General features: G+C 38.3%; 1 protein-coding gene across 2 annotated transcripts in view; it reads left to right on the forward strand.

Moving 5' to 3' along the window:
* Positions 1–15,278, forward strand: part of ipo9 (importin 9) — a 41,362-nt gene that overhangs the window by 4,595 nt on the left and 21,489 nt on the right. For both annotated transcript variants that reach the window (XM_083534074.1, XM_083534073.1), the window contains exons 2-12: positions 3,198–3,259; positions 8,477–8,563; positions 8,659–8,860; positions 9,111–9,199; positions 9,293–9,379; positions 9,468–9,587; positions 9,666–9,766; positions 9,981–10,039; positions 10,136–10,287; positions 10,402–10,500; positions 11,605–11,711. In XM_083534074.1, the coding sequence (XP_083390200.1) occupies positions 3,198–3,259; positions 8,477–8,563; positions 8,659–8,860; positions 9,111–9,199; positions 9,293–9,379; positions 9,468–9,587; positions 9,666–9,766; positions 9,981–10,039; positions 10,136–10,287; positions 10,402–10,500; positions 11,605–11,711 (1,165 nt within the window). The remainder of the gene's footprint in view (positions 1–3,197; positions 3,260–8,476; positions 8,564–8,658; positions 8,861–9,110; positions 9,200–9,292; positions 9,380–9,467; positions 9,588–9,665; positions 9,767–9,980; positions 10,040–10,135; positions 10,288–10,401; positions 10,501–11,604; positions 11,712–15,278) is intronic.

Raw genomic sequence — 15,278 nt, forward strand, 5'->3', positions numbered from 1 at the left:
AAAGCTGTGTTTTAAAAAAACGGTGTGCAGATACTAATATCAGATAATGGACTACAGTACATTATCTGATATTAGTATCAGATAATGGACTACAGTACAGCAGTGCTGACTTCTGTGTGTTCTCGAAGGAGTATGACTTTTAACTACATAACCAGCCCGCGACACCGTCAAGGGAACAGTGAAGCTAAAAGTGCAGGCCTACCAATGTTGCTGTTACTTCTCACACCACAACTCCCAGGCCTTAAGGTAATTCTTCGTGCAAACCCCACATGAACAAGCTTGACGCAATAGACAGGCACTTAGTAAGAATGCACAAACCTGGGAAGGAAAATGAGCAAGAAATTAACTGGGCAGATATATTACATCAGTGGTCCCCAAACTTTTTTGCGCCACGGACCGGTTTAATGTCAGACAATATTTTCGCGGATAAATACAACAAAATAAAATAATACGACCGGCATAAAAACTGTTATTTTCGAAATATAATAATAATCATGAATACTCTGTGTTGTTTTTTGTTAATTTTGCTAGATTGGTGGTTTCAATTTAGCGGTAATGTATTGTGTTACTGGCTGGAGCAGCCCCTTTAAAATGGTAGCGGATGTAGGTACGACATGTGACCGAGGGAAGCATCTTGACATACATCAAGAGTGAGCCATAGACAGTGGAGGAGAGAATCCGGTAATTTTCCAAAATAAAACATCGTTCAGAATCAGATGATAAATAAAACATATATATAATATAATTTAATATAAAATAAATATAAAGATGATAAAAAGAGAAAATGTTCTTACTCGAAGGGAAAATGTGACAGTGTTTATTTAAATATATTTAAATGTTAAGGTGAAAGGAATATTCATGAAAATAAAAAGAAAGTCGAGTATGGATACAATATCTTTTTTTTTTCCAGAAACATGAAATACTGGGGTTTTCCTAATTTTCATTTGAAAAAGGGGAGATAGTTGATTTGGGGGGTTGACAATAGGAATCTTGCCCAGGGTTCCAAAACACGAAAAACGGCCCTGTTTATGCAGAATGTCAGGTCAAGAGGATTTTGTCATTTCAACCATATATAGCTGACACAGTACACATTGAAATGAAACAATGTTTCTCCTGAATCCTGGGGCTACATAAAACAACATAGACCTACATAACAGAAAACACAGCGCTAAGGACTAGTAAGTGTCCTCCCCACATAAAGTGCATTGTGTGCAACCTGGTGCAAACAGTGCAAGACAACACGACAGTGTAAGACATACACAAAATAGCGCTGCCAGTAAATATGTTTATACCACACTGCGGTATGTAAAAGAGTACTGAGTAGAGGAGTGAACATTGTAATTAAACAAAAATGTGAACAAAATGTTGTGCTAAACAGCAGTATCAGCAGTCAAAAAAGATGTGCAAAAACAGTTTGTAGTAATGAAGTGATATTTTATGGGCCTGGATGTGTGGAGTGAGTCCAATTTGTACAGATAAGTCACACAGTTAAGTGTGTGTCTGTAAGTTTAAGTTCTGTGTTGAAAAGCCGAATGGCTTGAGGGAAGAAACTGTTATACCGTTTGGATGTGACGGCCCAAATGCTTCGGAACCGCTTCCCTGATGGCAAAAGGGTGAAGGGTGTGTGTGGGGTCGTCCACAATGCTCTTGTCTTTGCGGATGCAGCGTGTGGTGTAAATGTCCATGATAGAGGGGAGAGAGACTCCGAGGATCTTCTCAGCTGTCCTCTCTAACTTCTGTAGGGTCTTGCGATCCGAGACGGTGCAGTTCCCAAACCAGGCAGTGATGCAGCTGCTCAAGATGCTCTCAATGGTCCCTTTGTAGAATGTGGTCAGGATCGGGGGAGGGAGATGAGCTTTTCTCAGCCTTCTCAGGAAGTAGAGACGCTGCTGGGCTTTCTTGGCGATGGAGCTAGTGAGATCCACCACAATCGTGTCATCGGTTGAACTTGATGTGATTTGAGCTGTGCATTGCTACACAGTCATAAGTCAGCAGAGTGAACAGCAGTGGACTGAGCACACAGCCCTGAGGTGCTCCAGTGTTTAGTGTGGTGGTGCTGAAGATGCTGTTCCCGATCTGGACTGACTGAGGTCTCCCAGTCAGAAAGTCCAGGATCCAGTTACAGAGGGAGGTGTTTAGGCCCAGTAGGCTCAGCTTCTCAATCAGGTGCTGAGGAATGATTGTGTTGAATGCTGAGCTGAAGTCAATGAACAGCATTCGTACATATGAGTCCTTGTTGTCCAGATGGGTGACGGCCAGATGAAGGGTCATGGAGATGGCATTATCCATGGAACGGTTTGGACGAAACACGAACTGCATGGGGTCCAGTGAGGGTGGTAGCTGGGTCTTGATGTGCCTCATGAAGAGCCTCTCGAAGCACTTCATCACAATGGGTGTGAGCGCGACGGGACGATAGTCATTAAGCCAGAAGACTGTAGACTTCTTCGGTACTGGAACGATGGTTGTCGTCTTGAGGCACGTAGGAACAATGGCCCTGCTCAGGGAGATGTTGAAGATGTCGGTGAAGACATTCGCTAGCTGTTCTGCACATTTCCTAAACACTTTCCCAGGAATGTTGTCTGGTCCAGCAGACTTTCATGGGGTAACTTTGCATAGAGTTTTCCCTCACTTCAGCTGTGGTTGGACAGACACTGGGGAGGGAGGGAGGGAGGGAGTGGGAGGGAGGGAGGGAGAGAGAGAGAGAGAGAGAGAGAGAGAGAGCGAGCAGGCAGAGCTGACTGCATGTATAGGGATATGTGTGTGTGTGAAAAGCAGAGGATGTCAGGTGAAGTTGTGCCAATCCAGGTTGTGTGCGCGGGTACCACACACTGCACTGTTTTTTCAGGGCTTCCACCTTGCCTACAAATGTGTGCAGCTTAGTTTCTGAGAAGTTACATTTCTTTGCTCGTTTCTCATCTGTCACCATTATTCACCACAATGAAAAAACAATTGCATGCCAAGCTCATTAATGTGGATCAGCACATTAATGAGCTTGAAGCTCAAAACTTTAATATTAACCAGTAATATATTTGCTCTTATTCTAAATAACCTTGAAGCTTTAAATGAGTGGATTGTGACTGGGAACGCCATTAGGCTAGAGCAGAGCTTTGTTTTTTCACCAACTCATGGGAACTGTACCTGAGAGCGACATATATTTAATGAGTGGATACAAAACTTTTATCTTCTTTTGAATGTAGAGTTTGGAGTTCACCTTGCAGAGCTCACTGTCGATCCCCAGGGGGCGCTTGCGATTCGCCAGGTGAGTGATTTCTATTATTGTATGTTATACAATGATGTATATTAGACATATTGTAATATATATATATATATATATATATATATATATATATATATATATATATATATATATATATATATATACATACAATATATATTACAATATGTGTAATATATATTGTATATATATGTGTGTGTGTGTGTGTGTGTGTGTGTGTGTGTGTGTGTTTGTGTATGTATGTGTGTATAAATATATATGTATGTATGAGCTGCAAATTAGCTGAGCGTGTGTGTGTGTGTGTGTGTATGTATGTATGTGTGTATATATATATATATATATATATATATATATATACAGTGAGGAAAATAAGTATTTGAACACCCTGCTATTTTGCAAGTTCTCCCACTTAGAAATCATGGAGGGGTCTGAAATTGTCATCGTAGGTGCATGTCCACTGTGAGAGACATAATCTAAAAAAAAAAATCCAGAAATCACAATGTATGATTTTTAAACTATTTATTTGTATGATACAGCTGCAAATAAGTATTTGAACACCTGAGAAAGTCAATGTTAATATTTGGTACAGGAGCCTTTGTTTGCAATTACAGAGGTCAAACGTTTCCTGTAGTTTTTCACCAGGTTTGCACACACTGCAGGAGGGATTTTGGCCCACTCCTCCACACAGATCTTCTCTAGATCAGTCAGGTTTCTGGCCTGTCGCTGAGAAACACGGAGTTTGAGCTCCCTCCAAAGATTCTCTATTGGGTTTAGGTCTGGAGACTGGCTAGGCCACGGCAGAACCTTGATATGCTTCTTACAGAGCCACTCCTTGGTTATCCTGGCTGTGTGCTTCGGGTCATTGTCATGTTGGAAGACCCAGCCTCGACCCATCTTCAATGCTCTAACTGAGGGAAGGAGGTTGTTCCTCAAAATCTCCCAATACATGGCCCCGGTCATCCTCTCCTTAATACAGTGCAGTCGCCCTGTCCCATGTGCAGAAAAACACCCCCAAAGCATGATGCCACCACCCCCATGCTTCACAGTAGGGATGGTGTTCTTGGGATGGTACTCATCAATCTTCTTCCTCCAAACACGTTTAGTGGAATTATGACCCAAAAGTTCTATTTTGGTCTCATCTGACCACATGACTTTCTCCCATGTCTCCTCTGGATCATCCAAATGGTCATTGGCAAACTTAAGACGTGCCTGGACATGTGCTGGTTTAAGCAGGGGAACCTTCCATGCCATGCATGATTTCAGACCATGACGTCTTAGTGTATTACCAACAGTAACCTTGGAAACGGTGGTCCCAGCTCTTTTCAGGTCATTGACCAGCTCCTCCCGTGTAGTTCTGGGCTGATTTCTCACCTTCCTTAGGATCATTGAGACCCCACGAGGTAAGATCTTGCATGGAGCCCCAGTCTGAGGGCAATTGACAGTCATGTTTAGCTTCTTCCATTTTCTAATGATTGCTCCAACAGTGGACCTTTTTTTCACCAAGCTGCTTGGCAATTTCCCCGTAGCCTTTCCAGCCTTGTGGAGGTGTACAATTTTGTCTCTAGTGTCTTTGGACAGCTCTTTGGTCTTGGCCATGTTAGTAGTTGGATTCTTACTGATTGTATGGGGGGGACAGGTGTCTTTATGCAGCTAATGACCTCAAACAGGTGCATCTAATTTAGGATAATAAATGTAGTGGAGGTGGACATTTTAAAGGCAGACTAACAGGTCTTTGAGGGTCAGAATTCTAGCTGATAGACAGGTGTTCAAATACTTATTTGCAGCTGTATCATACAAATAAATAGTTTAAAAATCATACATAGTGATTTCTGGATTTATTTTTTTAGATTATGTCTCTCACAGTGGACATGCACCTACGATGACAATTTCAGACCCTCCATGATTTCTAAGTGGGAGAACTTGCAAAATAGCAGAGTGTTCAAATACTTATTTTCCTCACTGTATATATACACACACACACACACACACTAGCAAAAAGTATATATGTATGAATTACATGAATTAACAGAAGGGATAGATGGATATGTATGACAGAAGTAAGGATTAAAGGGTCTCAGTGTGAGGTAATTGTCATTAAAGTGTCCATGTGCTTGTATTGAAAAAATGGAAGTGAAAGTGACACTGTGCTGGTCCAGTGCAGTTAGAGTTCCACTAGTTCAAGTAATGCAAATTATAAATATATGTAAATATTGTAAATAGTAGTGTGTAACGAGGGAAGTGAGACGGAGAGCAAAGTCCAGGTGCTAGTTGCTGGACGTCTCCTAGTTTAAACTTGAATGGCCTGTGGGAAGAAGCTCCTTCTCATTCTCTCTGTGTTTGCTTTCAAGGAGCAAAAACGCTTCCCTGAACGCCACAAAGAAAAGAGTCTATTGTTGGAATGTATTGTTACATCATTTTTACACTGTTGAATGTAGGAAAGCCGCAGAAAATCACATTTGAAATCAAAGTTAACTGTTGAGGTAGACAAATGCTATAAAAAGAGAATAGAACAAAGAAACGCAGCAAGCTAACAGACTTTATTTAAGAAATAAAATTAAATCTTAAAAAAAGGAAAAATATACATTTGTGTACAAATGCAAGTTCAGCTTTGAATAAGTTCCAGGTGTTTTGTTTAATATAAAATGCTCCCATGCCTTGAATTTCTTGGGACGCACACTTTTTCCTGCTGCTGGTTGACAATGTGCTAGAGACCTGCATTCCAGCGGGACTCGACACACCAATCACTGCGGTGCGGGACAACATTTGATGGGTGAAAATGGGTTAAATACTCTTGTGTGTATGCGGGTTAAAATCATTCAGGGTAAAAAAAAAAAAGGTCTTGAAAATATACAAAAAATAAATTACTAAAACCAAATAAACTATGTATCTACTAAACAAAAGCAATCATAGCAACTAAAATAAAATACAACAATTTACAGGCACAAGGTCGAAAGCGAACTCTCGCATGGTTCTTGCACAATGAATCACTGAGTGCTATTGCTTCATTATTGCAACAAAACCTTGGCCTTATATCTACAGTGAGGAAAATAAGTATTTGAACACTCTGCTATTTTGCAAGTTCTCCCACTTAAAAATCATGCAGGGGTCTGAAATTGTCATCGTAGGTGCATGTCCACTGTGAGAGACATAATCTAAAAAAAAAATCCAGAAATCACAATGTATGATTTTTTTTACTATTTATTTGTATGATACAGCTGCAAATAAGTATTTGAACACCTGAGAAAGTCATTGTTAATATTTGTTTGTTTGCAATTACAGAGGTCAAACGTTTCCTGTAGTTTTTCACCAGGTTTGCACACACTGCAGGAGGGATTTTGGCCCACTCCTCCACACAGATCTTCTCCAGATCAGTCAGGTTTCTGGCCTGTCACTGAGAAACACGGAGTTTGAGCTCCCTTCAAAGATTCTCTATTGGGTTTAGGTCTGGAGACTGGCTAGGCCACACCAGAACCTTGATATGCTTCTTACAGAGCCACTCCCTGGTTATCCTGGATGTGTGCTTCGGGTCATTGTCATGTTGGAAGACCCAGCCTCGACCCATCTTCAATGCTTTAAATGAGGGAAGGAGGTTGTTCCCCAAAATCTCGCAATACATGGCCCTGGTCATCCTCTCCTTAATACAGTGCAGTCGCCCTGCCCCATGTGCAGAAAAACACCCCCAAAGCATGATGCTACCACCCCCATGCTTCACAGTAGGGATGGTGTTCTTGGAAAGGTACTCATCAGTCTTCTTACTTCAAACACGTTTAGTGGAATTATGACCCAAAAGTTCTATTTTGGTCTCATCTGACCACATGACTTTCTCCCATGACTTCTCTGGATCATCCAAATGGTCATTGGCAAACTTAAGACGTGCCTGGACATGTGCTGGTTTTAACAGGGAACCTTCCGTGCCATGCATGATTTCAAACCATGACGTCTTAGTGTATTACCAACAGTAACCTTGAAACGGTGGTCCCAGCTCTTTTCAGGTCATTGACCAGCTCCTCCCGTGTAGTTCTGGGCTGATTTCTCACTTTCCTTAGAATCATTGAGACCCCACGAGGTGAGATCTTGCATGGAGCCCCAGTCCGAGGGAGATTGACAGTCATGTTTAGCTTCTTCCATTTTCTAATGATTGCTCCAACAGTGGACCTTTTTTCACCAAGCTGCTTGGCAATTTCCCCGTAGCCCTTTCCAGCCTTGTGGAGGTGTACAATTTTGTCTCTAGTGTCTTTGGACAGCTCTTTGGTCTTGGCCATATTAGTAGTTGGATTCTTACTGATTGTATGGGGTGGACAGGTGTCTTTATGCAGCTAACAACCTCAAACAGGTGCATCTAATTTAGGATAATAAATGTAGTGGAGGTGGACATTTTAAAGGCAGACTAACAGGTCTTTGAGGGTCAGAATTCTAGCTGATAGACAGGTGTTCAAATACTTATTTGCAGCTGTATCATACAAATAAATTGTTAAAAAATCATACATTGTGATTTCTGGATTTTTTTTTTTAGATTATGTCTCTCACAGTGGACATGCACCTACGATGACAATTTCAGACCCCTCCATGATTTCTAAGTGGGAGAACTTGCAAAATAGCAGAGTGTTCAAATACTTATTTTCCTCACTGTATAAGATATCGTTTCAGTTGATGTTTTATGTCCTTAAAAGTTCCTTGTTCATGTCCATGTTCATCATTTACACAAAAAGTCAAACTCAAATAAAACGAACATGCTTGTTCCGTTTTTTTTTTTTATTCATATTCAAAAGGGAAGCAAGTGAAATAAAAAAATAAAAAAAGAGCAGAGTAGCGGGAAGAAGCAGTCTTCTGAAAATCAAACTTCTTGTACATTTTAAAAGCTTGACTAAAATTTTTTTTATCTTGCCGCCACGCTAACCATTAACTTGAGCAGCCCAACTGATTAATAACGGCATTCGTTGACAACGAATGTAATCATCGACTATTATCAATTTTAACGGTTAGCTGTATATCATCCTTCTCCATACCCCTGTGTACCCTGTGTGTGTGTGTGTGTGTGTGTGTGTGTGTGTGTGTGTGTGTGTGTGTATGTATATATATATATATATATATATATATATATATATATATATATATATATATATATATATATATATATAATTTTTATTTATAATTTTTTTTTATTTGGGTTGTCTCTGTATGGTCCTCTGTAATGCATGGGATTTCTTTTTTTTACTAATTTAGCATTCCTTTTTGGTACAGCTTGCCTCTGTCATTCTGAAGCAGTATGTTGAGACACATTGGTGTGCCCAGTCAGAGAAGTTCAGGGTGCCCGAAACAACTGAAAGGGTGAGGTGTTGTGCTATGTATTCTTAGTGTACATGTAATTTTAATTGTTTAATAGCTGTCCAGCATCTTTGCTCGTTTTGTTTCTTGTGGTCTAGGCCAAGGCAGTAATCCGTGAGTTGCTGCCAGGCGGTTTGCGAGAGTCCATCAGTAAAGTGCGCTCCAGCGTGGCCTATGCTGTGTCAGCTATTGCTCACTGGGACTGGCCAGAGGCCTGGCCACAGCTCTTCTCCCTACTAATGGAAATGTTAGTCAGTGGTGATGTCAATGCTGTGCATGGTGCCATGAGAGTTCTCACAGGTACCGAAGTTACTACTAGCTTTGTTTTAACTACAACTTGGAAAATACTTTACCAAAAATTAGCCTATTAATAATGTTATAAATGGCTATTAAATTAAATTAAAAACTTCATATTTAGCCAACATTTTATAACCAAATTGGCCTCAACTGTTTTTTATTAATATTCTCTTTTATTAAGAAAAAGAGAATGTACCACACACATACCCATGTCAAGAAAATAAATTTTTTTTACCTTTAATTCTTTCTGTAGAGTTTACCAGAGAAGTCACAGACACACAGATGCCACTGGTAGCACCTGTCATTTTGCCAGAGATGTATAAAATCTTCACAATGGCAGAGGTATTGGATTAATTTTCTGTATTAATCTCTGTAATAAGTAACTCATTTAGAGAACAAATTATAGATTAAAGATATTTGTTTATTTTTATGCAGGTTTACAGCATTCGCACACGTTCCAGAGCAGTTGAAATATTTACAACTTGTGCCAACTTAATCTCTGCTATTGAAGTATTTGAAAAGGTATGAATAAATTAAAAAATGTATTCGATTATTGGCTTCATTCTAATAATTAGGATTCTTATAAAAGTATCATCATTCTTACTTTCAGGGTTCTGCCAAAGCCTTCTTTTTTCCTGTGGTAGAACAGTTCACTGAGGCACTTGTGCAGGCTGTACAGATGCCAGATGGACCTACTTCAGACAGTGGCCTTAAAATGGAAGTCTTAAAGGTGAAAGAACTGTTCTGCAAGAAAACATGTAGAATTCAGTGTTGTATTTGTTTTCATCTTTTTTGTTGTTGTTAATAGGCAGTCACTTCTCTTGTGAAGAACTTTCCTAAACGCATGGTATCTTCCATGCAACAGATTCTTCCCATTGTATGGAACACATTGACAGAAAGCGCTTCTTTATATCCTTTTACACTTTTCTAATATTAATTTGAACTAATATTCTAGCATTACTAATTTATTCACTTTATCTGTTAGATTTTATACCATATTACTTCTCATTGTAACTTCCTTGTTTTCAGAGCAATTGTGTTAAATATTAATGCAAAATAATGTGTACAGAGACAAACACATTTACATTATTATTAATGTAGTTTTTCTTAACCAAGTACTTACTTATGTGAGAACAGAAGTCAACTACACTGAAGAAGTGGATGATCCTGTTGACTCTGATGGTATGTGACTCGAGCATAAGTTCATAACTGTAGTAATGATTATTGTTAAATATAGACTGTCATGGCAGATTCTTCATGGCAGGAATCTCTGTGCAGGAGAAGTACTTGGCTTTGAGAACCTGGTCTTCAGCATCTTTGAATTTGTACACACTTTGCTGGATAACAATAAGTTTAAAAGCACAGTAAGGAAAGCTCTCCCCGAACTCATCTATTACATTATCCTCTATATGCAGATCACAGAGGATCAGGTATGCTTGTTTTTTTTGTTGTTGTTTTTTATGTCTATGTATTTTTGTTTTTGCATAAATGATTGTTGCACTGGATTGTTGGGCTATTAGTAATCATGTTGATTTACAATACAGATTAAAGTGTGGACTGCCAATCCACAGCAGTTTGTTGAGGATGAAGATGATGACACCTTTTCATACTCTGTTCGAATATCTGCTCAAGATTTATTGCTGGTAATAATAAAAAAAAGAAGTTTGAATGGTGATTGGATGAATGCTAACAGCCTTCATTCAGCAAATGTCTCATAAAACAGAAATTTGTTAAATCATATTACATTAATAGTTAGTTATAAAAAAATGTGCTAATTGTAGAAATTTGCTTTGTGTTATACAACCATGTTTCAAAAATGTAGGGGCATTGGGTGAAATGTAAATTAAAACTGAATGCAATGATTTGCATATCTCATAAACCAATATTTTATTCACAATAGAACACAGAAAATTTATTAAATGTTTTAACAGAGGTAACATTAAAAAAAAAAAAAAAAAAAAAAAGATTTGGATGGGGCAAAAAAGGCTGGAAAAGTGATTTTTTTCACTTAAAAGAAACAGCTGGAGAAACATTTTGCAAATAATTAGGTTAATTATCATTGCCTCTGAACACAATTTGCTGTGACATCCACAAATGCAAGTTAAAGCTCTAAAAGCCATAGATACCGCATTCTTCAGACTAAAGAAAAGAGAGCCTATCTAGCTTGTTGTCAGCTCTCTGTTTAAAAGCCTTCATCTCAGATGGTATGGGGGTGCATTAGTGCCAATGGAATGGGCAGCTTGCACATCTGGAAAGGCATGAACAATGCTGAAAAGTGTATACAGATTTATAGCAGCATATGCATATCCTTTTCAGGGAAGGCCTCGCATATTTCAGCAAGACTATGATGAATCACATTCAGCATCTTTTATTAAAGCATTATCTATTACTAAAGCATTGCTTCATAGTAGATGGTCAACTGGTCCCCTCAGTTCCCAGACATACACAGACTGTTGTTTAAAGAAGAGTGACTGCTACACTTTGTTAAACACTACCCTGTCCCAATTTTTTTGAGATGTGGCGTGGCAATCAAATTCAAAATTACCAATTTATTTCTTAAAATGGTACATTTTCTCAGTTTAACCATTCAATATTTTTTCTATATTGTAAATAAAAAATGATTTTATGAGGATTGCTAATCATTGCAAATCCTAACGTTTTGTGGTTGTATTTAAATTATACACTAAGCCTGTACTTAAAATTGTCTCCTTATTAACTTTTTGCTGGTGTTGTGTTCTGTGTGTCAGGTTGTAGCAGCAGAGTTTCAAAATGAGAGTGCTGCAGCTTTAGCTGCAGCTGCAACAAGACACCTCCAGGAGGCTGAGCAGGCCAAAAATGCTGGTAATGAGCACTGGTAGGTTGAAGATCAAATTCTACTGATGTTATTTATTTATAATAGTGTTGTTCAAGATGGTGTAGCTGCAGACTTTCATTAAAGTCAAACTTTTTTGTTGACTCGAAGATAATATCAACGGAATAAGATCTAAACTGATCTCAACTGGAGGTTGAAATTAACTGAACCTCAAGCTGCACATTGACTACTTTAAAATATATTTTAAATATTTGACAAATATTTTTATTTTAAACATAAATAAGCCGCACCTGTCTACACTGAAAGTAATGAACTTTACACAGGCTTTAACGAAAGACAGTGTCTGTTACACGGTGAAAATTGTTGTGGCTCCTTTAAGAGCAGAGCGGCATTTTGGGAATAGCCTGCCGCCGCATTTTTCCGCTATTACTGCATGTGTGCAAGGCCGAGGAAAATGCCCTTAATATTTTCTGATGCTCATTTCTAAGTTTCTTTTACTAACCCGTTAAGCTGTTGCCAAGAAAAAAAAAAAAAAACACGAGTTTTGGAAACCTGTCTTTGCTTATATGATTTCTGTTGCAACTGGAGTTAGCGAGCTCTCCCATGACCCAGACTCAATGCGTTACAACGGCTTGTATCTAAACAGTAGCCTACCAAGAAAGTCATTGTTCACTGTCTTCCTCCTTCTGTGGAAGTTTTTTCTCCCGATGCTGTGTAGCTCAGAACACAGGTGAGGTGCGTTTTTTTCGTTTCCGTTCGGAAATTTCATTGGTCAAATGTTATGTCTCTCAGTTTTTTAGCTTGAAGTTTGTGAAACCGGGAAAAACCCAAGAAAAAACCATAAATTAGCCGCTTCATTGTTTAAGCCGCGGGGTTCAAAACGTGGGAAAAAAAGTAGCGGCTTGTAGTCCGAAAAATACGGTACTAAAATGGTCCCTGAAATGTGAGGGGTGTACTCACTTTTGTTAGATACTGTATGTTAGAATTTGTTGGTTTTTTTTTTCATTTTTCTATTTTTTTTTTTACTTTGCATCAAGACTTTACTGTGTGTGATTTTTCTTTTAATATACAGTTTCAAATTTACTGAAATCTTTCCATCACTGCTGATTACCATTCACATACTTTTATCCAAAGCACAATTATACTTTTACATTGGGCTCGTCTTTTCCTGACAAATCATTTGTACACTAGTGCTACTCTGTATAATTTGCTGTAGAACCAAGGAGCTTTAAAACATGTTATTCTGCTGTCAACTGCTCATTTATGATTCTGCAACATTGATGGATCTGCTCCATTCCATCATTGTTTTCAAGTCAGACCAACTGACATTTAAAAAAACAAAAAAGTATGTTTTATTCTCAGAAATGTAATCTTGTTTTGCAGGTAGGAATTATAGTTGCAGTTTAGTTTATCGGTTTTTTTGCAGTTTATAATTTAGCTTATTTGAAAAGATAGATACATAGAAACTTGCATACCTTGTGAAATCTTGGACTACATCTTATGTCTGTAACATATTTGTAAATTAAAACCAAAGTTTGGAGGAGTTAATATTTAGCAATAGATTAAATAAAAAGGGAGAAGTGTAACCATGACTAACTATACATCATTCTAAAGCTCTTAGCCTCAAGCAGCGATTTTAGATCACTGTTTTCAAATGAAAAACATATAACAAATGTATTTGCTGAATGTGTATAAGCATTGCACAACTTTCGGCTTCTCCCATTAGGGGTCGCCACAGCGGATCGTCTGTATTCATGAGCCGCATGTTCGATTTAGCACGTTTAACGCTGGATGCCCTTCCTAACGCAACCCCCATTTATCCGGGCTTGGGACCGGCACTAAGAGTGCACTGGCTTGTGCAACCCTAATAGCTGGGGTTGGTTCCCTGACCGGGAATCGAACCAGGGCCACAGCGGTGAGAGCGCTGCATCCTAACCGCCAGACCACCGGAGAATAAGCAGTACACAACAACATGCATAAAAAAATGCGCTACTTACACAATTATTGTAATAACGAGTCACAAACCTATTCACTGCTCCAAATTTCAGTTTATTAGAAAAGATAAGGGTCCACTGAACAACATGCCGTAAAGCATTTTTGCGCCGACCAAACAATATTGTTGTAATTTAGATGGTTATTCTTTTGCTTACATTACAGTACTTCGATTGGTGTATTGTTTGTTTATGTTTCAGAATAACTTTCGCATAAAAAAAAAAACGACATCTTGCTGGTAAAACACCTAATCTGGCTGGTAAAATATAGTGCTACAAAACAAATGAGCCTATGCACCAAAAAAAAAAAAAAGAAAAAGAAAAAAAATCGAAGAGGCGGACTCTCGTGCTTGATCCTTTACTCTACAGGCAGGTGCCGTGACGTTCTGCTCTGCATTACCTATCATTTCAAACCTTTTATTTCCAGCCAGTATCATTATGGAAACAAAATGATTGATAGAAATTGTAGCCAATGAGTGCAGGATTCTAACAATATATGGGAGTATTTTATTCACCATATGGGTGAGTCTTACTTTTATTACACTTTGGAAACTCTTAGTGGTCAAAGACTGCAGCACGTGCATAGTGATGCAGCAGGAAGTGGATGCAGCTCTGGGTTCTGCACAAACAGCTGTTTCCAGCTAGTGCTAACTGGGCTTTGTTTACAAAAAAGAAAAAAACAGTAAAATGTTTTATCTGAGATTTGCTCAAAGCAGTGAAATATTTTTGGGGGGTGAGGTAACAACAGGGACTTGGAGATCTGCATGGGGATAGGAAATCTGAGCCTATTTTCATAAAATTTGAAATATAAACTCATGAGACATATGGCTTTCAACCCAGTACTTTTCTGGATTGCTCCAGGACCTATTTCATGAGTTTATATATATATATATATATATATATATATATATATATATATATATATATATATATATATATATATATATATATATATATATATATATATAAATAAATGAAGAAATACAATTTTAAATTCAGGAAATGTATTTATTATAAATATATTATAAATTTAACTTTCTATAACTTATCTTTTTGAGCAATATCAACTTTAAAATGGGCAGTAAAGCTCAAAGTGTCTTCTTTTCAAAATATTTAAATTGTGTATGTAGCCCAATTTTATCAGGAGTGTGATTATAATTCATAAAAACAAAAGAAAACACCAGACATTGATCAGTATCATGAGCACTGGAGTGTGTGATCGAATAATAATGTTTCTACAGTCTTATACAGCCAGTTGAAGTTGTGGAACCAGGAGCTTCTGAATAACTCATAAAATAGCTCAACATCTGAGATAATTATAGATCCAACACCAACTCCTACATGCAACAGCCCTTAAATGTTGAAGTTGTTTATCCTCAAAGTCCAATGTCCAAACTGTACATGAAGTGGGATACAAATGGCGCTGGTACGTCTCTGGACGGTTCTGGATGTTTGCGGGGTCGGCATCTACTCTTTGTGAGCTGGAGCTAGTGCAACCTCAGAATGCCTCAGAATGGGCAGAGAAAGAGAAGCAGTGGAGAAGAATTAGCATAGCTGCTGTTCACAATATTAACAAGCACAAAACAACAATGTGCGCTTGTACTGGATGTAAAAATGT

Source organism: Silurus aristotelis (genome assembly GCF_946808225.1).
Source record: "Silurus aristotelis genome assembly, chromosome: 28".
NCBI classification, from domain to species: Eukaryota; Metazoa; Chordata; class Actinopteri; order Siluriformes; family Siluridae; genus Silurus; species Silurus aristotelis.